We start from the raw sequence: 24,903 nt of genomic DNA, 5'->3' as shown, positions 1-24,903 counted from the left end.
TGGAAAAGAGTTCTCTATCTCCGTCGACAAGAGTTCCCTTCTTGGGAACAATAATAGACTCCTTAGAAATGAGGATTTTTCTGACAGAGACCAGAAAAACAAAACTTCTAAGCTCTTGTCGGATACTTCATTCCGTTCCTCTTCCTTCCATAGCGCAGTGCATGGAAGTGATAGGTTTGATGGTAGCGGCAATGGACATAGTTCCTTTTGCGCGCATTCATCTAAGACCATTACAACTGTGTATGCTCAGTCAGTGGAATGGGGACTATACAGACTTGTCTCCGAAGATACAAGTAAATCAGAGGACCAGAGACTCACTCCGTTGGTGGCTGTCCCTGGACAACCTGTCACAAGGGGTGACCTCCCGCAGACCAGAGTGGGTCATTGTCACGACCGACGCCAGTCTGATGGGCTGGGGCGCGGTCTGGGGATCCCTGAAAGCTCAGGGTCTTTGGCCTCGGGAAGAATCTCTTCTACCGATAAATATTCTGGAACTGAGAGCGATATTCAATGCTCTCAAGGCTTGGCCTCAGCTAGCGAGGGCCAAGTTCATACGGTTTCAATCAGACAACATGACGACTGTTGCGTACATCAACCATCAGGGGGGAACAAGGAGTTCCCTGGCGATGGAAGAAGTGACCAGAATCATTCAATGGGCGGAGACTCGCTCCTGCCACCTGTCTGCAATCCACATCCCAGGAGTGGAAGATTGGGAAGCGGATTTTCTGAGTCGTCAGACATTGCATCCGGGGGAGTGGGAACTCCATCCGGAAATCTTTGCCCAAATCACTCAACTGTGGGGCATTCCAGACATGGATCTGATGGCCTCTCGTCAGAACTTCAAGGTTCCTTGCTACGGGTCCAGATCCAGGGATCCCAAGGCGACTCTAGTAGATGCACTAGTAGCACCTTGGACCTTCAAACTAGCCTATGTATTCCCGCCGTTTCCTCTCATCCCCAGGCTGGTAGCCAGGATCAATCAGGAGAGGGCGTTGGTGATCTTGATAGCTCCTGCGTGGCCACGCAGGACTTGGTATGCAGATCTGGTGAATATGTCATCGGCTCCACCATGGAAGCTACCTTTGAGACGAGACCTTCTTGTTCAAGGTCCGTTCGAACATCCGAATCTGGTCCCACTCCAGCTGTCTGCTTGGAGATTGAACGCTTGATCTTATCAAAGCGAGGGTTCTCAGATTCTGTTATTGATACTCTTGTTCAGGCCAGAAAGCCTGTAACTAGAAAAATTTACCACAAAATTTGGAAAAAATATATCTGTTGGTGTGAATCTAAAGGATTCCCTTGGGACAAGGTTAAGATTCCTAAGAGTCTATCCTTCCTTCGAGAAGGATTGGAAAAAGGATTATCTGCAAGTTCCTTGATGGGACAGATTTCTGCCTTGTCTGTGTTACTTCACAAAAAGCTGGCAGCTGTGCCAGATGTTCAAGCCTTTGTTCAGGCTCTGGTTAGAATCAAGCCTGTTTACAAACCTTTGACTCCTCCTTGGAGTCTCAACTTAGTTCTTTCAGTTCTTCAGGGGGTTCCGTTTGAACCCTTACATTCCGTTGATATTAAGTTATTATCTTGGAAAGTTTTGTTTTTGGTTGCAATTTCTTCTGCTAGAAGAGTTTCAGAATTATCTGCTCTGCAGTGTTCTCCTCCTTATCTGGGGTTCCATGCAGATAAGGTGGTTTTACGTACTAACCTGGTTTTCTTCCAAAAGTTGTTTCTAACAAAAACATTAACCAGGAGATAGTCGTGCCTTCTCTGTGTCCGAAACCAGTTTCGAAGAAGGAACGTTTGTTGCACAATTTGGATGTTGTTCGCGCTCTAAAATTCTATTTAGATGCTACAAAGGATTTTAGACAAACATCTTCCTTGTTTGTTGTTTATTCTGGTAAAAGGAGAGGTCAAAAAGCAACTTCTACCTCTCTCTCTTTTTGGATTAAAAGCATCATCAGATTGGCTTACGAGACTGCCGGACGGCAGCCTCCTGAAAGGGTCACAGCTCCTTCCACTAGGGCTGTGGCTTCCACATGGGCCTTCAAGAACGAGGCTTCTGTTGATCAGATATGTAGGGCAGCGACTTGGTCTTCACTGCACTCTTTTACCAAATTTTACAAGTTTGATACTTTTGCTTCTTCTGAGGCTATTTTTGGGAGAAAGGTTTTGCAAGCCGTGGTGCCTTCCATTTAGGTGACCTGAATTGCTCCCTCCCTTCATCCGTGTCCTAAAGCTTTGGTATTGGTTCCCACAAGTAAGGATGACGCCGTGGACCGGACACACCTATGTTGGAGAAAACAGAATTTATGTTTACCTGATAAATTACTTTCTCCAACGGTGTGTCCGGTCCACGGCCCGCCCTGGTTTTTTAATCAGGTCTGATAATTTTTTTTCTTTAACTACAGTCACCACGGTATCATATGGTTTCTCCTATGCAAATATTCCTCCTTAACGTCGGTCGAATGACTGGGGTAGGCGGAGCCTAGGAGGGATCATGTGACCAGCTTTGCTGGCTCTTTGCCATTTCCTGTTGGGGAAGAGAATATCCCACAAGTAAGGATGACGCCGTGGACCGGACACACCGTTGGAGAAAGTAATTTATCAGGTAAACATAAATTCTGTTTTTTAGATAAACTTTACCACTTTGTCGCTTTTCCATTTGGTTTAGCGACAGCTTTATGAATCTTTTCAAAGGTTCTGGGTGCCTTTCTTTCTGTAATAAGATGGTAGGGTATTGTGATGTTTCCTTATTTGGATGGTATCTCGGTATTAGCGTAATCTTTTATTTTATTGGAATCTCTCATGAATCAACTAGTTTTGTTTCTTCAAGACATGATTAGAGGATTTAATTTACCTAAGAGTTTCCTCAGACAAGGGTCACCTCTTTTTGGGTTTCTAGATGGATTCTGTTTTCATGTCTTTGTCTTTATCAGGAAAAAATCAATTGTAATTGGCGTTAGCCTGTCTAACTTACAGTCTAGAACATTCCTTTCAGTGGCTATGTGCATGGAATTTTTATTTCTCATAACTGTAGCCTCGGGCGTGGTTCCCTTTGCTCGTTTTTCATCTGAAGACCTCTTTTGCTTTGCATACTGAATCAATGGTGCAGGGATTGTTTTCAGATATCACAGTTGATATTCTTAAATCCTAACACTCGGCTCTCTCTGTTTTGGTGATTAGATTATCATTGTTTTATTCAGGGGGCCTTTTTTTGTTCGTCCTTCCTGGACTGTATTCTTAATGGATGCAAGTCTTACAAGTTGGGGAGCTGTCTGAGGGTCTCTGACAGCACAATGGGTTTGGAAACTTCAAGAGGCAAGGTTTCCAATCGATATTTTAGAACTCTGTGCTATTTTCAGAGCTCTTTCAGGCGTGGACTCTTTTAGGAGAGAACTTTTCATTTTGCTTTCAGACAGACAATATCACAACTGTGGCATATGTCAATCATCAAATACGGACTCACAGTTCCTTAGCAATTAAGAAGTACCTTGAATACGTTCTTAGATGGAATTCATCTCCTGTCTAATTTCTACGATTTTTATCTCAGGTTTAGACATTTGGGAGGTGGATTATCTCAGCCGTCAGTCTTTACATCCGGGAGAGTGGTATCTCTATACAGATGTGTTTTCTCAATTTCCCAGGTACCTTTTCAGGTCCAGGGATCCTTAGGCAGAAATGGTGGATGCATTAGCAGTGTCTTGGTTTTGCAACCTGACTACATCTTTCCGCCTCTGTTTTTTTCTTCCAAGGGTGATTTCCAAGATCATATTGTAACAGTTTCATGTGTTTCTGATAGCATCAGCATGGCCTCACAGGTTTGGTATGTGGATCTTGTTCAGATGTCCAGTTGCCATCCTTGGCCGCTTTCTCTTTGGCAAGCCCTCTTGTTTAAGGGGCTATTTTTCCATCGGGATCTCAAATTACTAATTTGATGGTATGGAAATTGATTAGTGCTTAGTCATAGAGGTTTCTCTGACTTTTTATCACTATGTTGCAGGCTTATAAGTCTGTTTAAAGGAACATATATTATCAGATTTTGAAAACCTTTATTTTATGGTGTTCTCATAAATTCTCTTGGCATTCTTTTAGAATTCCTAGGATTTTACAGATTTTTCAGGATGGTTTGGATAAGTTTGTCTGCAAATTTTTTGAAGGGATAAATCTCTGTTCTTTCTGTTTTATTTCCTAGAAAGATTGTTTAAACTTCCTGATATTCACTGTTTTGTCAGGCTTTGGTTGGTATCAAGCCTGTTCATTTATTAATTTCTCCTTTTTGGAGTCTTATTTGGTTTAAAGATTTTGCAGGCTCTTTCTTTTGAGCCTATATTTTCTTTGAAGATTATTTTCTTTCTTGGAAAGTGTTGTTTCTTTTCACTATCTCTTGTGCTACAAGAGTTTCTGATTTATCAGCTCTCTCTAGTGTGTCTCCTTACCTGATTTTTTTCATCTAGATAAGTTGTTTTGTGGGCTTCTTTTTTTCCTAAGGTTGTGAATTTGAACAACATTAGTAGAGAAATTGTTGTTCCTTCTTTGTGTCCTAATCCAAAAGAATTGTTTGAGAGTTCTTTACAGCCTTTGGATGTGGTAAGAGCTTTATAATTCTTTAATGAAGTTACTAGGATTTCAGAAGACTTCTAGTATATTTGTTGTTTTTCTGGTTCCAGAGAAAGTTAGAAAGCCTCTGCCATTTCTTTGGCATCCTCGTTAAAGCTTTTGTTTATCAAGGCTTATTTGGAGGCAGGGCAGGCTCCGCCACAGATTTACAGCTCATTCTACTAAGTTCAGTCGCCATTTATTGGGCTTTTTCAGAATGAAGCTTCGGTTGATCAAATTTGCAAATCAGTAATTTGGTCTTCTTTGCATACTTTTATTGTTTTTACCATTTTGATGTTTTTTGCTTCTTCTGAAGCAGTCTTTGGTAGAAAAGTTCTTCAGGCAGCTGTCTCAGTTTGATTCTACTGCTTTTGATTTAAGTTTTTTTAAGAAAAACTTAATTATTGTGTGGATTTAATTTCTCAGTGGAAATAGCTGTTATTATTTTATCCTTCCCTCTCTAGTGACTCTTCTGTGGACTTCCACATCTTGGGTATTTCTATCCCATACGTCACTAGCTCATGGACTCTTGCCAATTACATGAATTAAAACATAATTTATGTAAGAACTTACCTGATAAATTCATTTTTTTTCCATATTGGCAAGAGTCCATGAGGCCCACCCTTTTTATGGTGGTTATGGTTTTTTTTTTTATATATATAAAAGCACAATTATATTTCCAGTTCCTCTATTTGTATTCTTTTTTTACTCCTTTTTGTTATCACCTAATTACTTGGCTATTTGTTAAACTGAGTTGTTGGTGTAGTGAGGGGGTGTTTTTATAGCATTTGAGGTTTGGGAAACTTTGCACCCTCCTGGTAGGAATGTATATCCCATACGTCACTAGCTCATGGACTCTTGCCAATATGAAAGAAATGAACTTATCAGGTAAGTTCTTACATAAATTATGGGCGGGGGGGGTTGTAATTTTAGGTTTGTTTTTTTGTAATGTTAGATTATTTTAAATTTTTGTAATATTAGTTTTTTTTATTTAATCTTAAATCTTGTAAAAAAAAATATTTTTATATAATTGGGGGTGTTAGGTTAGGGGGCTTAGCAATTAGATTAATAATTTGTGTTGTGGGGTTGGTGGTTTAGGGGTTAAAGTGAAGGTAAACTTTGATGAATGAAATTCCGTTTTTTAAAAATACTATTAAAAACAGAGGCAATTTCATTCATCAAAGTTTAGAAAGCAGCCGTTTTGTTTAAAAACGTACCTTTCTTCTTATCAGATTTGTGAACATTGATGAATGAAAGTGCCCCTGTTTTTAATAGTATTTTTAAAAACCAGGCTTTCATTCATCAAAGTTTACCTTCACTTTAATATTGTAATTAGGTAGTTGGCGTTGTGGAGGTTTTTGAGGTTTAGGGGTTAATAGTGTAATTAGGTAGGTTGTGTTGGTTTGGCGGTTTAAGGGTTAATATTTTAATTATATTATTTGCGTTGTTTTTTAATTTGCTGAATAGCGGTTATTAACTTTATTATTTTGTGATGTGGGGGTTGGCAGTTTAGAGGTACATTTTGCGCATGCGTTAGGTATTTGTTAATATTTCTTGCGGCCGGTTAGGTGTTTTTTGTTAATACTTCATGCGGGCGGTTAGGTGTTTTTTGTTAATACTTCATGCAGGCATTTATGTTTTTTTGTTAATACTTTGTGCGGGCGATTAGGTTTTTTTGTTATTTCGTGCGGGCGGTTAGTTTTTTTTTTTTGTTAATCCTTTGTGCGGTCGTTTATGATTTATTCGTTAATACTTTGTGCGGATCGGTTAGGTGTTTTTTTTTTTACTACTCTGTGCGGGCGGTTAGGTTGTTTGTTATTATCTCGTGCAGGTGGTTAGTTTTTTGGGGTTTTTTTTTTTTTTTTTGTTAATGCTTCGTTTGGCTGCGCGCGAGACAGGCACATTACAAACGCTATTATAGTATAGAAGTTCATATTTTTGAGGTTCTTAGCACACGTTGTGTAGAGCAAAGCTGTATTGGACAAAAGCTAGTAAAATGCTTTGTCAAAGGAGATGGGGATTAAAGTGGTTCATGCCCTTTTAGAGTCATGATTGGCAGATTTGTTAACTAAAAGATTTTTTTGTTCCACCAAACAGGGTGTTGCCTCTGGATGCAATCCTAGATGCACACTTGTCCAAAATGTTACTTCAGACATGAGGATTTATAAATACCATGTTGGCATTTTGAAAATACTCAAACCCATATTTCCACCTTCTGCAAGTGATTGTATGGTAACAGATTCATAATGGTAGCATCAAAGTTTATTGATTTCTTGGTTTCACATTCAACCTTTATAGTTACTTATCTCAGGGAGATTACAATACTAGATTCTATACCAGAGTGTTCTTTTTTATGCCAAATCAGGAAGTCAGATTATCTTTTAGTCCAATAAACCCCTTAACCCAAACTGACTTACGTCATGCGGTACCTTACCTATTGTACTCTATAATGTATATTTCTCCAACATTGGTGTGTCCGGTCCACGGCGTCATCCTTACTTGTGGGATATTCTCTTCCCCAACAGGAAATTGCAAAGAGTCCCAGCAAAGCTGGCCATATAGTCCCTCCTAGGCTCCGCCCACCCCAGTCATTCTCTTTGCCGTTGCACAGGCAACATCTCCACAGAGATGGTTAAGAGTTTTTTGCTGTTTTAATGTAGTTTTTATTCTTCTATCAAGTGTTTGTTATTTTAAAATAGTGCTGGTATGTACTATTTACTCTGAAACAGAAAAGGATGAAGATTTCTGTTTGTAAGAGGAAGATGATTTTAGCAGACAGTAACCAAAATCGATTGCTGTTTCCACATAGGACTGTTGAGATGAAGTAACTTCAGTTGGGGGAAACAGCAGACTTTTCTGCTTAAGGTATGACTAGCCATATTTCTAACAAGACTGTGTAATGCTGGAAGGCTGTCATTTCCCCTCATGGGGACCGGTAAGCCATTTTCTTAGTCAAACAAACAGAATAAAGGGCTTAATAAGGGCTAAAAAACTGGTAGACATTTTTATGGGCTAAATCGTTTGCTTTATTTGGGCATATTATTCAGATTTAGGCTAACAATTGGCATTTATAATCTTGGGGAACGTTTATAAAACGGCAGGCACTGTGTTAGACACCTTTTTCAGTCAGGGGGCCTTTCTAGTTATAGACTGAGCCTCATTTTCGCGCCATTACTGCGCAGTTGTTTTTTGAGAGCAAGGCATGCAGATGCATGTGTGAGGATCTAAGAATCACTGAAAAAGCTTCTAGAAGGCGTCATTTGGTATCTTATTCCCCTCTGGGCTTGGTTGGGTCTCAGTAAAGACTATAGCTGGGACTGTATAGGGGTTAAATTTTAAAACGGCTCCGGTTCCGTTATTTTAAGGGTTAAAGCTCTGAAATTTGGTGTGCAATACTTTTAATGCTTTGGTGAAATTTTGGTAATTTTTGAACAATTCCTTCATACTTTTTCACATATTCAGTAATAAAGTGTTTTCTGTTTGAAATTTAAAGAGACAGTAACGGTTTTATTTTAAAATGTTTTTTGTGCTTTGTTGACAAGTTTAAGCCTGTTTAACATGTCTGTACCTTCAGATAAGCTATGTTCTATATGTATGAAAGCCAATGTGTCTCCCCATCTAAATTTATGTGATAATTGTGCCATAGCGTCCAAACAAAGTAAGGACAGTACTGCCACAGATAATGATACTGCCCAAGATGATTCCTCAAATGAGGGGAGTAAACATGATACTACATCATCTCCTACTGTGTCTACACCAGTTTTGCCCATGCAGGAGGCCCCTAGTACATCTAGTGCGCCAATACTTATTACCATGCAACAATTAACGGCTGTAATGGATAACTCCATAGCAAATATTTTATCCAAAATGCCTACTTATCAGAGAAAGCGCGATTGCTCTGTTTTAAACACTGAAGAGCAAGAGGGCGCTGATGATAATTGTTCTGTCATACCCTCACACCAATCTGAAGGGGCTATGAGGGAGGTTTTGTCTGATGGAGAAATCTCAGATTCAGGAAAAATTTCTCATCAAGCTGAACCTGATGTTGTGACATTTAAATTTAAATTTGAACATCTCCGCGCACTGCTTAAGGAGGTGTTATCTACTCTAGATGATTGTGACAACTTGGTCATTCCAGAGAAATTATGCAAGATGGTCAAGTTCCTAGAGGTTCCGGTGCCCCCCGACGCTTTTCCTATACCCAAGCGGGTGGCGGACATAGTAAATAAGGAATGGGAAAAGCCCGGCATACCTTTTGTTCCCCCCCCTATATTTAAGAAATTATTTCCTATGGTCGACCCCAGAAAGGACTTATGGCAGACAGTCCCCAAGGTCGAGGGGGCAGTTTCTACTCTAAACAAACGCACTACTATTCCTATCGAAGATAGTTGTGCTTTCAAAGATCCTATGGATAAAAAATTGGAAGGTTTGCTTAAAAAGATTTTTGTACAGCAAGGCTACCTTCTACAACCAATTTCATGCATTGTTCCTGTCACTACGGCAGCGTGGTTCTGGTTCGAGGAACTAGAAAAGTCGCTCAGTAGAGAAACTCCATATGAGGAGGTTATGGACAGAGTTAACGCACTTAAATTGGCTAACTCTTTTATTTTAGATGCCGCTTTGCAATTAGCTAGATTAGCGGCGAAAAATTCAGGGTTTGCTATCGTGGCGCGCAGAGCGCTTTGGCTAAAGTCTTGGTCAGCGGATGTGTCATCCAAGACAAAATTGCTTAACATCCCTTTCAAAGGTAAAACTTTATTTGGACCAGAATTGAAAGAGATTATTTCAGACATCACTGGGGGAAAGGGCCACGCCCTTCCACAGGATAGGTCTTTTAAGGCTAAAAATAAGCCTAATTTTCGTCCCTTTCGCAGAAACGGACCAGCCTCTAATTCTGCATCCTCTAAGCAAGAGGGTAATGCCTCACAACCCAAACCAGCCTGGAAACCAATGCAAGGCTGGAACAAGGGTAAGCAGGCCAAGAAGCCTGCCACTGCTAACAAAACAGCATGAAGGAGTAGCCCCCGATCCGGGACCGGATCTAGTGGGGGGCAGACTCTCTCTCTTTGCTCAGGCTTGGGCAAGAGATGTTCAGGATCCTTGGGCGCTAGAAATAGTTTCTCAAGGTTATTTCCTGGAATTCAAGGAACTACCCCCAAGGGGAAGGTTCCACAGGTCTCACTTATCCTCAAACCAAATAAAGAGACAGGCATTCTTACATTGTGTAGAAGACCTGTTAAAAATGGGAGTGATACACCCAGTTCCAATAAAGGAACAAGGAATGGGATTTTATTCCAATCTGTTCGTAGTTCCCAAAAAAGAGGGAACGTTCAGACCAATTTTGGATTTGAAGATCCTAAACAAATTTCTCAGGGTGCCATCGTTCAAAATGGAAACTATTCGAACGATTCTACCCACCATCCAGGAAAGTCAATTTATGACTACCGTGGATCTAAAGGATGCGTACCTACATATTCCTATCCACAAGGAACATCATCAGTTCCTAAGGTTCGCTTTTCTGGACAAGCATTACCAGTTTGTGGCCCTCCCATTCGGATTGGCCACTGCTCCAAGGATTTTCACAAAGGTGCTAGGGTCCCTTCTAGCGGTTCTAAGACCAAGGGGCATTGCAGTAGTACCTTACTTGGACGACATTCTAATACAAGCGTCGTCTCTGTCAAAAGCAAAGGCTCATACGGACATCGTTCTAGCCTTTCTCAGATCTCACGGATGGAAGGTGAACAAAGAAAAAAGTTCTCTGTCCCCGTCAACAAGAGTTCCCTTCTTGGGAGCAATAATAGATTCCTTAGAAATGAGGATTTTTCTGACAGAGGTCAGAAAATCAAAACTTCTAAGCTCTTGTCAAGTGCTTCATTCTGTTCCTCGTCCTTCCATAGCACAGTGCATGGAAGTAGTAGGATTGATGGTTGCAACAATGGACATAGTTCCTTTTGCACGAATTCATCTAAGACCATTACAACTGTGCATGCTCAAACAGTGGAATGGGGATTATACAGACTTGTCTCCAATGATTCAAGTAGATCAAAAGACCAGAGATTCACTCCGTTGGTGGCTGACCCTGGACCATCTATCCCAGGGAATGAGCTTCCGCAGACCAGAGTGGGTCATTGTCACGACCGACGCCAGTCTAGTGGGCTGGGGCGCGGTCTGGGAATCCCTGAAAGCTCAGGGACTATGGTCTCGGGAAGAGTCTCTTCTCCCGATAAACATTCTGGAACTGAGAGCGATATTCAATGCTCTCAGAGCTTGGCCTCAACTAGCAAAGGCCAAATTCATAAGGTTTCAATCAGACAACATGACGACCGTTGCATATATCAATCATCAGGGGGGAACAAAGAGTTCCCTGGCGATGAAAGAAGTGACCAAAATAATTCAATGGGCGGAGGATCATTCCTGCCACTTGTCTGCGATCCACATCCCAGGAGTGGAAAATTGGGAAGCGGATTTTCTGAGTCGTCAGACATTCCATCCGGGGGAGTGGGAACTCCATCCGGAAATCTTTGCCCAAATAACTCAATTATGGGGCATTCCAGACATGGATCTGATGGCGTCTCGTCAGAACTTCAAGGTCCCTTGCTACGGGTCCAGATCCAGGGATCCCAAGGCGACTCTAGTAGATGCACTAGTAGTACCTTGGACCTTCAACCTAGCTTATGTATTCCCACCGTTTCCTCTCATTCCCAGGCTGGTAGCCAGGATCAATCAGGAGAGGGCCTCGGTGATCTTGATAGCTCTTGCGTGGCCACACAGGACTTGGTATGCAGACCTGGTGAATATGTCATCGGCTCCACCATGGAAGCTACCTTTGAGACAGGACCTTCTTGTTCAGGGTCCATTCGAACATCCAAATCTGGTCTCCCTCCAACTGACGGCTTGGAGATTGAACGCTTGATTCTATCAAAGCGTGGGTTTTCAGATTCTGTTATAGAGACTCTGGTTCAGGCCAGAAAACCTGTAACTAGAAAAATTTACCATAAGATATGGAAAAAATATATCTGTTGGTGTGAATCCAAAGGATTTCCATGGAATAAGATAAAAATTCCTAAGATTCTCTCCTTTCTACAAGAAGGTTTGGAGAAAGGATTATCTGCAAGTTCTCTAAAGGGACAGATCTCTGCTTTATCTGTCTTTCTACACAAAAGACTGGCAGCTGTGCCAGATGTTCAAGCATTTGTTCAGGCTTTAGTTCGGATCAAGCCTGTTTACAGACCTTTGACTCCTCCCTGGAGTCTAAATCTAGTTCTTTCAGTTCTTCAAGGGGTTCCGTTTGAACCTTTACATTCCATAGATATTAAGTTACTATCTTGGAAAGTTTTGTTTTTAGTTGCAATTTCTTCTGCTAGAAGAGTTTCAGAGTTATCTGCTCTGCAGTGTTCTCCGCCCTATCTGGTGTTCCATGCAGATAAGGTGGTTTTGCGTACTAAGCCTGGTTTTCTTCCTAAAGTTGTTTCTAACAAAAATATTAACCAGGAGATAGTTGTACCTTCTTTGTGTCCGAATCCAGTTTCAAAGAAGGAACGTTTGTTACACAATTTGGACGTTGTCCGTGCTCTAAAGTTCTATTTAGAGGCTACTAAAGATTTCAGACAAACATCTTCCTTGTTTGTCGTTTATTCTGGTAAAAGGAGAGGTCAAAAAGCGACTTCTACCTCCCTTTCCTTTTGGCTTAAAAGCATTATCCGATTGGCTTACGAGACTGCCGGACGGCAGCCTCCTGAAAGAATCACAGCTCACTCCACTAAGGCTGTGGCTTCCACATGGGCCTTCAAGAACGAGGCTTCTGTTGACCAGATATGTAAGGCAGCGACTTGGTCTTCACTGCACACTTTTGCTAAATTTTACAAATTTGATACTTTTGCTTCTTCGGAGGCTATTTTTGGGAGAAAGGTTTTGCAAGCTGTGGTGCCTTCCGTTTAGGTAACCTGATTTGCTCCCTCCCTTCATCCGTGTCCTAAAGCTTTGGTATTGGTTCCCACAAGTAAGGATGACGCCGTGGACCGGACACACCAATGTTGGAGAAAACAGAATTTATGCTTACCTGATAAATTACTTTCTCCAACGGTGTGTCCGGTCTACGGCCCGCCCTGGTTTTTTAATCAGGTCTGATGAATTATTTTCTCTAACTACAGTCACCACGGTACCATATGGTTTCTCCTATATATATTTCCTCCTGTCCGTCGGTCGAATGACTGGGGTGGGCGGAGCCTAGGAGGGACTATATGGCCAGCTTTGCTGGGACTCTTTGCCATTTCCTGTTGGGGAAGAGAATATCCCACAAGTAAGGATGACGCCGTGGACCGGACACACCGTTGGAGAAAGTAATTTATCAGGTAAGCATAAATTCTGTTATATGTTGCAGCTTCAACAAGCTACAGCAGCCTCAACTGTAAAGTAACAGCTGAGAGCTGCTGTTCCTGAGCTGCAAGTATTTCTCTTCTTATGGTAACAGAGCACAATCAGTGTTCCGGTTCCATATGAAGGCAGATACCTTATCATTACAGACAGTGACACTGTGCTGCGCTGGTGCTGGCGGGAGGCAGGTGGGCATCCCAGTGGCAAGGGGGGAGAGGGAAAGACCCTACCTACAGAAACATTGTTTTTCCATGATGTAGATTTTTCGATTAATGTCTGATGAGCAAATGGTTATCTGCCATCAATTTTTGTGTATTTTGTGAAAAAGCGGAACAAGGATTATGTGATGTATGCTAATGGGGGATTTTCTTGTGTTGTACAGCATCTTTATCTTTAAGAAGCGAAATGTTTTATTCTGTATTATATAACATGAACACCTTCCATTTTTAATAACCGTAGAAGTGGTTATAACTCAAATTTTCATAGTAGCTTAAAATATTGTATCTCTAAGGAATGATAAAATCTTATCAAGTATGCAGAAAGTAAAATGCATAACAAATAAACATTGTTATTAGATAAGAAAACCCAGCAGCCCTTTTCCTGCATGTTTCAGAAACATACCACAGTTTATACTTTATTTAGTAATGATACCTCTGTCTATCTAACCCAAGTTTAAATGTTTTAATACTTTTTTTTCATGACATTACTGTCTCTGTCTCACTTGTGCAGTAAGACTTTTCTAAGAATTAGCTATGTTTTTAAAGGCCCCCTCACATTTCCAGTTAGTCTGCCGACTTCAGAGAATAATCACTCACATTTTCATTCTCTGAAATCTGTATTTATGCTTTTCCTCGTTGTAAGTTTTTCATCATTTCACATGGATATTTATAGTTTTTAAAACCCTTTTTTCCATGCAAAAGGTCATGTCTGTAATCTAAAAGTTTTATCATTTTTTATCTCTAATACAAAATGTATTGTATCATTAGCAATAATTGATATCAAGAAACTTGCCACAATATGTACTCACAAATTATGTAGTCACAATCAAATGCACAAAATGCCTCCTGAATCTTTCAGTGAGCTCACGGCTCCAGTTATATTATTTCCAGGTAACCCTCGCCACCTTGCTTCTAAAGTGTAAATGTTATCCGATATTCTCTAGGACACAACGTAAATTCTGCTCCTAAATATAATAATCTCTCATTAGAACCAGCTTATATTTTATTGGAAATCTGCAACCGCGTCTCACTGATTTTTCTTGCCAAATGTTAGCTGGAGAATTTTTTTTCGTGAAACACAATTCACTTATTGCACTGATAGAAAAAGAAATGTCTGCAAAACTAAAAGTGAATGCAAGTTAAAAACAGCTCAATTTGATTTAGATTTTGCGTTCCAGAGAGCTTTGTTACTTTCAATGGTCCACAGATCACATCTATGGAACTCCAGGTCCAGACCCCATTTTGGAGAATTAAGTGAGGTCTGCCCCTGCAAGGGTCGGCAAAATGATTTCAGTCCATGTGGGAGACCTTTAGAATTGGATCCTCTATCTGAATTATACAACATTAATTTTGACTTCCATGCTCTGTACTTCTGGGCTTTACTATGTTTTAGAGAATGAAAAAAAATTGTAAAAAAAATAAATATATGATGTCAATTGTGTAGTAAAATGAACGCGTCAACTGTTTGGTTAAAAGGGACAGTAAAGTCAAAATGAAACCTTCATGATTCAGATAGAGCATGCCATTTTAAAAACACTTTTCAATTAACTTTTATTATGTTTGCTTTTTTCTAGCTTGGCTCAAGAGCAGCAATGCAATACTGGGAGCTAGCTACTTATTGGTGGTTGAACGTATATGCCTATTGTCATTTGCACATCCGATGTGTACTACTAGGTGCCAATAGTGCATTACTGCTCCTTGAACAAAGGATGCCAAGAGAATCAAGCACATTTGATAATATAAGTTAATTGGAAAGTTATTTAAAATGGTATGCTCTATATGAATCACAAAAGAAAAGGGAAAAGAAATGTGCGTTTCATGTCCCTTTAATATTACCTTTATATGTTTTTGAAAAAAACAGTGACCATATCATACAGACTGTGTGCACTAATTCCATTATAACCACAACATTGTTAAATTAAACTGTATATGTTAATAGCACTACTGATGGATATGCCATTGTATGTGCACTCCTTGGCTATAGCTGATTTTCTTATGCAGTTTCATGATCTCATTATCAGGAAGCTAAAGAACAAGTAAGTCCACTAGAAGCCACATTAGGAAGACTTCAGCAGGAGAAGCAAGACATTCATGCTAAAAAAGAATCAAGCTACAAGGGAGCACAGGAAAAGGTATTTGAGTTAATACTCAATTTGTTAACAATATAAAGAAAACTTACTATTTATATTTAATGTGTTTTTTTGTTTTTAATCTCAACATTCTAGTCCAGTATTTCTATTTGTATGTATCTAATCACACAACTCTACAGTTACAAGTAGTGTGAGTGAATTTTAATGCAATGAGTGAGTGATATTAATGCTTAATTCTAATCTTTAGAAAATGTCATGCCAGCTACCAACGTTTGCATCTTTTTCAAATCTGTCATAATGACGCGTTTCTCTTTCTGGAAAACATGTATTTATTTATTTTTTGTTCAGTTAAATGACATAAATGAAAAAGTGAAAAAAATCAGTGCGTACGTGAAAGACATTGAGAAGTATATTCAAGATGGAAAAGAAGAATTCAAGGAGGTAATATGGGATTTTCATATTTAGTTTTTAGATTATTAGTTTTAGGAGTAGAGAATCTGACATTCTTTTTTGTTACAGCAAAAGGAGTCTGAGCTGCAAGAACTGGCTACACGGCTAAATGATTGTGAAAAGCAGAAGGATAAGATAAATAAGGAAATGGTCACCATTAGACAAGATATTGACACGCAGAAAGTAAGATGTTGTTTTTGTTTTTTATTTGCATTTTATTAGAATTTTCCATAGCCGAGTAATAAGTAACATGGGATTCATATGTATATTCTTCCTTTGAAGAGTGAAGAAAACCTCTATGCTACAGTATATTCTATCTGAGTCTAAAAACCCAGTGATCTAAAGCTCTCTACTCTGAGAGATAATCTATTGCTGGGGTCCTGGACATTAGTGAGTTGTAATCTACTTTTTTTGTAAACATTTATCACTGAGATCTACTTATGCCAGATTTAAGAAAACTGTGCATGTAGCATTCTTCAAATGTTAAAAATCAGGGTGTACTTGTGTTTGTCACATAAATTGTACAGAGGGTCAATGATTTCCTTCATTAGCAGTTACAAAGTCCAAAGCTATGAACACAACACATCTTCTGAGGGGCTATTAATTCACTTTTGCTTTATGTGCATTAACCCTTAATAAATGGTGCTGGTTGACACTTCACAAATAATAACTGTACTTTAATGTGCCTCTGGGGTGCAATTTTGAAAGAAGTTTTTTAGCTGCAGCACATCTCAGTAAATGGATTTTGGCACAAGAAGATAGATATAGAGAGTATATTTAAGGCCTAGTGTGTGTAGGCCTCAATGAAGTCTGTTCTAATTTAATTCACCAACCCCTTTTTTTTTCTCTTTTTTTTTCATTAATAAAGGGTGATGGTTGACACTTCACAGCTAATAACTTTACTTTGTGCGTTTGGGGTGCAATGTTTTTTTTTAGAATTTTTAGCTGCAGCACATGTCAATAAATGGATTCAGCGTCAGGAGGTAGGTTAGCTAGGTTAAGGGGAAGTTCAGTAGTACTGGAAATAGCAATTCAAGGACGAAGGCAGGCAGGGCGGGTCAACACCAATCAAGCAGCAGAAGTACAAAATTGTGATCCAAATCAATAACAGGTGCAAGCAAAAAAATAAAAAAACAGAAAACTTTAATGATGCAGCTATCTGGCCTGCCAAGAGATCCCACCTATCACTCCAATTGCCTGGCCAGTAGTCTTGTTATCAGGTGAAATGACAGGTAGTAAATCCCGCAGCCAAGGAAAGCACATGGTCCCAGATAAGGAGGTTGAAGACAGTCTGTATTGAGCCAAATGAAATGCAGGCAGGCTGTATAGGTACAGGAACAGGTTGCGGCAAACTCACGATCCAGATACAAGCCCGGGTCAGCAACAGGTAGACAGAATATCGCAATACCAAGGGATAAGTAAATAAAGGTCAGAGTCCAGGCCAGGTCAGCAACAATATAAAAAGGCAACGGTACCAAGAGAGAATCCAAGATCAGGTGAAAAGACAAGCAAAAGGTCAGCAGCAATAATCCAAGATAACAGTTATAGTGCACCCAGTTAGCACAAAGCAAAACCTATACACTGGCATACAAAAGGAAACAGGAAACTCCTTAATAAGGGAGTTAAATAGAAGTGAGGCCTGGAGTGCATAGTGAATGTAACAGCGCACCTATGCAAAGAAAGTTACAGAAACAGAAGCAATAACAAAATACAAATAAGGTTGTTTCTTCAGACAACATAAGCAGAGAGATTGTTGTCCCTTCTTTGTGTCCTAATCCCAATAATGCTTCAGAGAGATGTTTGCATACTTTAGACATTGTTAGGGCATTGAAATATTACATTGTTGCTACTAAGGACTTTAGACAAACTTCTAGTTTGTTCATTCACTTTTCTGGTCCTGGGAAAGGTCAGAAAGTTTCTGCTGTTTCTTAGGCCATTTGGTTGAAACGTTTGATTCGCAAGGCATACTTGGAGGCAGGTCAGCCTCCACCGCAGCGGATAAATGCACCATTCTACTACTAGGTCAGTTCCCACTTCTTGGGCCTTTAATAATGAGGCTTCAGTTGACAAGGTTTGCAAGGCAGCTACTTAGTCTTCTTTGCCTACTTTTACAAAATTCTACCATTTCAATGTATTTGCATCTCCTGAAGCACCCTTTTGGTAGGAAGGTTCTTCAGGCAGTTGTCTCAATTTGATTTTTTTTGCCTGCTTGATTTATTTTAAGTGCATACAAAAAAAATATTGGGGTTGTGGATTTAATTACTCAGTGAAAAAATATGTTTTCTCCAACATAGGTGTGTCCGGTCCACGGCGTCATCCTTACTTGTGGGATATTCTCTTCCCCAACAGGAAATGGCAAAGAGCCCAGCAAAGCTGGTCACATGATCCCTCCTAGGCTCCGCCTACCCCAGTCATTCTCTTTGCCGTTGTACAGGCAACATCTCCACGGAGATGGCTTAGAGTTTTTTAGTGTTTAACTGTAGTTTTTCATTATTCAATCAAGAGTTTGTTATTTTCAAATAGTGCTGGTACGTACTATTTACTCAGAAACAGAAAAGAGATGAAGAATTCTGTTTGTATGAGGAAAATGATTTTAGCAACCGTAACTAAAATCCATGGCTGTTCCACACAGGACTGTTGAGAGCAATTAACTTCAGTTGGGGGAACAGTTTGCAGTCCCTTGCTGCTTGAGGTATGACACATTCTAACAAGACGATGTAATGCTGGAAGCTGTCATTTTCCCTATGGGATCCGGTAAGCCATGTTTATTACGATTGTAAATAAGGGCTTCACAAGGGCTTATTTAAACTGTAGACTTTTTCTGGGCTAAATCGATTGATTATTAACACATATTTAGCCTTGAGGAATCATTTTATCTGGGTATTTTGATATAATAATATCGGCAGGCACTGTTTTAGACACCTTATTCTTTAGGGGCTTTCCCAAAGCATAGGCAGAGTCTCATTTTCGCGCCGGTGTTGCGCACTTGTTTTTGAGAGGCATGGCATGCAGTCGCATGTGAGAGGAGCTCTGATACTTATAAAAGACTTCTGAAGGCGTCATTTGGTATCGTATTCCCCTTTGGGTTTGGTTGGGTCTCAGCAAAGCAGATACCAGGGACTGTAAAGGGGTTTAAAGCTTAAAACGGCTCCGGTTCCGTTATTTTAAGGGTTAAAGCTTCCAAAATTGGTGTGCAATATTTTCAAGGCTTTAAGACGCTGTGGTGAAAATTTGGTGAATTTTGAACAATTCCTTCATGTTTTTTCGCAATTGCAGTAATAAAGTGTGTTCAGTTTAAAATTTAAAGTGACAGTAACGGTTTTATTTTAAAACGTTTTTTGTACTTTCTGATCAAGTTTATGCCTGTTTAACATGTCTCAGATAGACTGTGTTCTGAATGTGGGGAAGCCAGAATTCCTATTCATTTAAATAAATGTGATTTATGTGATAATGACAATGATGCCCAAGATGATTCCTCAAGTGAGGGGAGTAAGCATGGTACTGCATCATTCCCTCCTTCGTCTACACGAGTCTTGCCCACTCAGGAGGCCCCTAGTACATCTAGCGCGCCAATACTCCTTACTATGCAACAATTAACGGCTGTAATGGATAATTCTGTCAAAAACATTTTAGCCAAAATGAACCCTTGTCAGCGTAAGCGTGGCTGCTCTGTTTTAGTTACTGAAGAGCATGACGACGCTGATATTAATATCTCTGAAGGGCCCCTAACCTAATCTGAGGGGGCCAGGGAGGTTTTGTCTGAGGGAGAAATTACTGATTTAGGGAACATTTCTCAGCAGGCTGAATCTGATGTGATTACATTTAAATTTAAATTGGAACATCTCCGCATTTTGCTTAAGGAGGTATTATCCACTCTGGATGATTGTGAAAATTTAGTCATCCCAGAGAAACTATGTAAAATGGACAAGTTCCTAGAGGTGCCGGGGCTCCCAGAAGCTTTTCCTATACCCAAGCGGGTGGCGGACATTGTTAATAAAGAATGGGAAAGGCCCGGTATTCCTTTCGTCCCTCCCCCCATATTTAAAAAATTGTTTCCTATGGTCGACCCCAGAAAGGACTTATGGCAGTCAGTCCCCAAGGTCGAGGGAGCGGTTTCTACTTTAAACAAACGCACCACTATTCCCATAGAGGATAGTTGTGCTTTCAAAGATCCTATGGATAAAAAATTAGAAGGTTTGCTTAAAAAGATGTTTGTTCAGCAGGGTTACCTTCTACAACCCATTTCATGCATTGTCCCTGTCACTACTGCCGCATATTTCTGGTTTGATGAACTGCTTAAGGTGCTCGATAGTGACTCTCCTCCTTATGAGGAGATTATGGACAGAATCAATGCTCTCAAATTGGCTAATTCTTTCACTCTAGACGCCTCTTTGCAATTGGCTAAGTTAGCGGCTAAGAACTCTGGGTTTGCTATTGTGGCGCGCAGAGCGCTTTGGTTGAAATCTTGGTCGGCTGATGCGTCTTCCAAGAACAAGCTACTAAACATTCCTTTCAAGGGGAAAACGTTGTTTGGTCCTGACTTGAAGGAGATTATCTCTGATATCACTGGGGGTAAGGGCCACGCCCTTCCTCAGGATCGGCCTTTCAAGGCAAAAAATAGACCTAATTTTCGTCCCTTTCGTAAAAACGGACCAGCCCAAGGTGCTACGTCCTCTAAGCAAGAGGGTAATACTTCTCAGGCCAAGCCAGCTTGGAGACCAATGCAAGGCTGGAACAAGGGAAAGCAGGCCAAGAAACCTGCCACTGCTACCAAGACAGCATGAAATATTGGCCCCCGATCCGGGACCGGATCTGGTGGGGGGCAGACTCTCTCTCTTCGCTCAGGCTTGGGCAAGAGATGTTCCGGATCCTTGGGCGCTAGAAATAGTCTCCCAGGGTTATCTTCTGGAATTCAAGGGACTTCCCCCAAGGGGGAGGTTCCACAGGTCGCAGTTGTCTTCAGACCACATAAAAAGACAGGCGTTCTTACATTGTGTAGAAGACCTGTTAAAAATGGGAGTGATTCATCCTGTTCCATTAAGAGAACAAGGGATGGGGTTCTACTCCAATCTGTTCATAGTTCCCAAAAAAGAGGGAACGTTCAGACCAATCCTAGATCTCAAGATCTTAAACAAATTTCTCAAGGTCCCATCGTTCAAGATGGAAACCATTCGAACTATCCTTCCTTCCATCCAGGAAGGTCAATTCATGACCACGGTGGATTTAAAGGATGCGTATCTACATATTCCTATCCACAAGGAACATCATCGGTTCCTAAGGTTTGCATTCCTGGACAAACATTACCAGTTCGTGGCGCTTCCTTTCGGATTAGCCACTGCTCCAAGGATTTTCACAAAGGTACTAGGGTCCCTTCTAGCGGTGCTAAGACCAAGGGGCATTGCAGTAGTACCTTACCTGGACGACATTCTGATTCAAGCGTCGTCCCTTCCTCAAGCAAAGGCTCACACGGACATTGTCCTGGCCTTTCTCAGATCTCACGGCTGGAAGTGAACGTGGAAAAGAGTTCTCTATCCCCGTCAACAAGGGTTCCCTTCTTGGGAACAATTATAGACTCCTTAGAAATGAGGATCTTTCTAACAGAGGCCAGAAAAACAAAGCTTCTGGACTCTTGTCGGATACTTCATTCCGTTCCTCTTCCTTCCATAGCTCAGTGCATGGAAGTGATCGGGTTGATGGTGGCGGCGATGGACATAGTTCCTTTTGCGCGCATTCATCTAAGACCATTACAACTGTGCATGCTCAGTCAGTGGAATGGGGACTATACAGACTTGTCTCCGAAGATACAAGTAAATCAGAGAACCAGAGACTCACTCCGTTGGTGGCTGTCCCTGGACAATCTGTCTCAAGGGATGATGTTCCACAGACCAGAGTGGGTCATTGTCACGACCGACGCCAGTCTGATAGGCTGGGGCGCGGTCTGGGGATCCCTGAAAGCTCAGGGTCTTTGGTCTCGGGAAGAATCTCTTCTACCGATAAATATTCTGGAACTGAGAGCGATATTCAATGCTCTCCAGGCCTGGCCCCAGCTTGCGAGGACCAGGTTCATACGGTTTCAATCAGACAACATGACGACTGTTGCGTACATCAACCATCAGGGGGGAACAAGGAGTTCCCTAGCGATGGAAGAAGTAACCAAAATTATTCTTTGGGCGGAGTCTCACTCCTGCCACCTGTCTGCTATCCACATCCCAGGAGTGGAAAATTGGGAAGCGGATTTTCTGAGTCGGCAGACATTGCATCCGGGGGAGTGGGAACTCCATCCGGAAATCTTTGCCCAAGTCACTCACCTGTGGGGCATTCCAGACATGGATCTGATGGCCTCTTGTCAGAACTTCAAAGTTCCTTGCTACGGGGCCAGATCCAGGGATCCCAAGGCGGCTCTAGTGGATGCACTAGTAGCACCTTGGACCTTCAAACTAGCTTATGTGTTCCCGCCATTTCCTCTCATCCCCAGGCTGATAGCCAGGATCAAGCAGGAGAGGGCGTCGGTGATCTTGATAGCTCCTGCGTGGCCACGCAGGACTTGGTATGCAGATCTGGTGAATATGTCATCGGCTCCACCTTGGAAGCTACCTTTGAGACGAGACCTTCTTGTTCAGGGTCCGTTCGAACATCCGAATCTGGTTTCACTCCAGCTGACTGCTTGGAGATTGAACGCTTGATTTTATCGAAGCGAGGATTCTCAGATTCTGTTATCGATACTCTTGTTCAGGCCAGAAAGCCTGTGACTAGAAAGATTTACCACAAAATTTGGAAAAAATATATCTGTTGGTGTGAATCTAAAGGATTCCCTTGGGACAAGGTTAAGATTCCTAGGATTCTATCCTTCCTTCAAGAAGGATTGGAAAAAGGATTATCTGCAAGTTCCCTGAAGGGACAGATTTCTGCCTTGTCGGTATTACTTCACAAAAAGCTGGCAGCTGTGCCAGATGTTCAAGCCTTTGTTCAGGCTCTGGTTAGAATCAAGCCTGTTTACAAACCTTTGACTCCTCCTTGGAGTCTCAATTTAGTTCTTTCAGTTCTTCAGGGGGTTCCGTTTGAACCCTTACATTCCGTTGATATTAAGTTATTATCTTGGAAAGTTTTGTTTTTAGTTGCGATTTCTTCTGCTAGAAGAGTCTCAGAATTATCTGCTCTGCAGTGTTCTCCTCCTTATCTGGTGTTCCATGCAGATAAGGTGGTTTTACGTACTAAACCTGGTTTTCTTCCAAAAGTTGTTTCTAACAAAAACATTAACCAGGAGATTATCGTACCTTCTCTGTGTCCAAAACCAGTTTCAAAGAAGGAACGTTTGTTGCACAATTTGGATGTTGTTCGCGCTCTAAAATTCTATTTAGATGCTACAAAGGATTTTAGACAAACATCTTCCTTGTTTGTTGTTTATTCAGGTAAAAGGAGAGGTCAAAAGGCAACTTCTACCTCTCTCTCTTTTTGGATTAAAAGCATCATCAGATTGGCTTACGAGACTGCCGGACGGCAGCCTCCCGAAAGAATCACAGCTCATTCCACTAGGGCTGTGGCTTCCACATGGGCCTTCAAGAACGAGGCTTCTGTTGATCAGATATGTAGGGCAGCGACTTGGTCTTCACTGCACACTTTTACCAAATTTTACAAGTTTGATACTTTTGCTTCTTCTGAGGCTATTTTTGGGAGAAAGGTTTTGCAAGCCGTGGTGCCTTCCATTTAGGTGACCTGATTTGCTCCCTCCCTTCATCCGTGTCCTAAAGCTTTGGTATTGGTTCCCACAAGTAAGGATGACGCCGTGGACCGGACACACCTATGTTGGAGAAAACAGAATTTATGTTTACCTGATAAATTTCTTTCTCCAACGGTGTGTCCGGTCCACGGCCCGCCCTGGTTTTTTTTTTTTAATCAGGTCTGATATTTTATTTTCTTTAACTACAGTCACCACGGTACCATATGGTTTCTCCTATGCAAATATTCCTCCTTAACGTCGGTCGAATGACTGGGGTAGGCGGAGCCTAGGAGGGATCATGTGACCAGCTTTGCTGGGCTCTTTGCCATTTCCTGTTGGGGAAGAGAATATCCCACAAGTAAGGATGACGCCGTGGACCGGACACACCGTTGGAGAAAGAAATTTATCAGGTAAACATAAATTCTGTTTTTAAATCCCTCCCTTTATGTTATTACTTGTGGACTCTACAGCTCGGCTATTAGTCCCAGAAGTAATGGATTGTGGACTCTCACCACCTGTATGAAAGAAAACATAATTTGAGGATTACACCGAGAAACACTTCACTGTATTGAATTGTTTTAACATTAAATCTGTTTTAAAACATCCGCTACTTCTCTGATTCTTGGAGGTTTGAGATACCCACACTATCCTCCTATCCAAAGTAGGTGACCATTGTGAGTTACTAGGAGCAGCTGCTGGCTACTGGGCTTCCTATAAAGGTGGTGAGGAGACTCGGAATCTGAACCCTCGTCCATCATTTGCTGGAGATACCGGAGTTTAGAGTCAGACGAGAGGCTCAGAAGACTTGGTCCACTCCAATTGCACTATAGTGTGCTTCCACAAATGTGAGTGTGCATTTTACTGCACATCGTGTTGTTTTGATACTGCACTTAGAGGTGCCTCTGTATCCTTTCCTTTTTCAGGAATCTACTTACCCCAGATGAATCTTCCAGAGAGCAGCCAGAGACTTTGTGCATCTTCCTAAAGGGATTTGTATTGGGACATTCTGATCACTTGTGTCTATTCACCCCTTATTGTTTTTTTTGCTTGTATTTTTAATATTGGGGTAGACACATTACGATTGCTTTTGTATTATCAAGTGTTGTTCTAGCCCATTTAATATTGAAGCGACCCCTTCCAGTATTAGAGTGATAGATTTATCATTTCATTACGCTGTTTCTAAAAACATAATTTCTCCAACATAGGTGTGTCCGGTCCACGGCGTCATCCTTACTTGTGGGATATTCTCTTCCCCAACAGGAAATGGCAAAGAGCCCAGCAAAGCTGGTCACATGATCCCTCCTAGGCTCCGCCTACCCCAGTCATTCTCTTTGCCGTTGTACAGGCAACATCTCCACGGAGATGGCTTAGAGTTTTTTAGTGTTTAACTGTAGTTTTTATTATTCAATCAAGAGTTTGTTATTTTAAAATAGTGCTGGTATGTACTATTTACTCAGAAACA

At 41.1% G+C, this 24,903-nt stretch overlaps 1 protein-coding gene across 1 annotated transcript in view; it reads left to right on the top strand.

Annotated features, from left to right (window-relative positions):
• Positions 1-24,903, top strand: part of RAD50 (RAD50 double strand break repair protein) — a 917,823-nt gene that overhangs the window by 734,684 nt on the left and 158,236 nt on the right. Inside the window, exons 16-18 of the mRNA XM_053719284.1 lie at positions 15,206-15,316; positions 15,623-15,715; positions 15,794-15,907. Of these exons, the coding sequence (XP_053575259.1) occupies positions 15,206-15,316; positions 15,623-15,715; positions 15,794-15,907 (318 nt within the window). The remainder of the gene's footprint in view (positions 1-15,205; positions 15,317-15,622; positions 15,716-15,793; positions 15,908-24,903) is intronic.

Source organism: Bombina bombina, chromosome 6 (assembly GCF_027579735.1).
Source record: "Bombina bombina isolate aBomBom1 chromosome 6, aBomBom1.pri, whole genome shotgun sequence".
Taxonomy (NCBI): Eukaryota; Metazoa; Chordata; class Amphibia; order Anura; family Bombinatoridae; genus Bombina; species Bombina bombina.
Note: the sequence above shows the minus strand (reverse complement) of the source record. Positions and strands in the feature narration are given on the sequence as shown.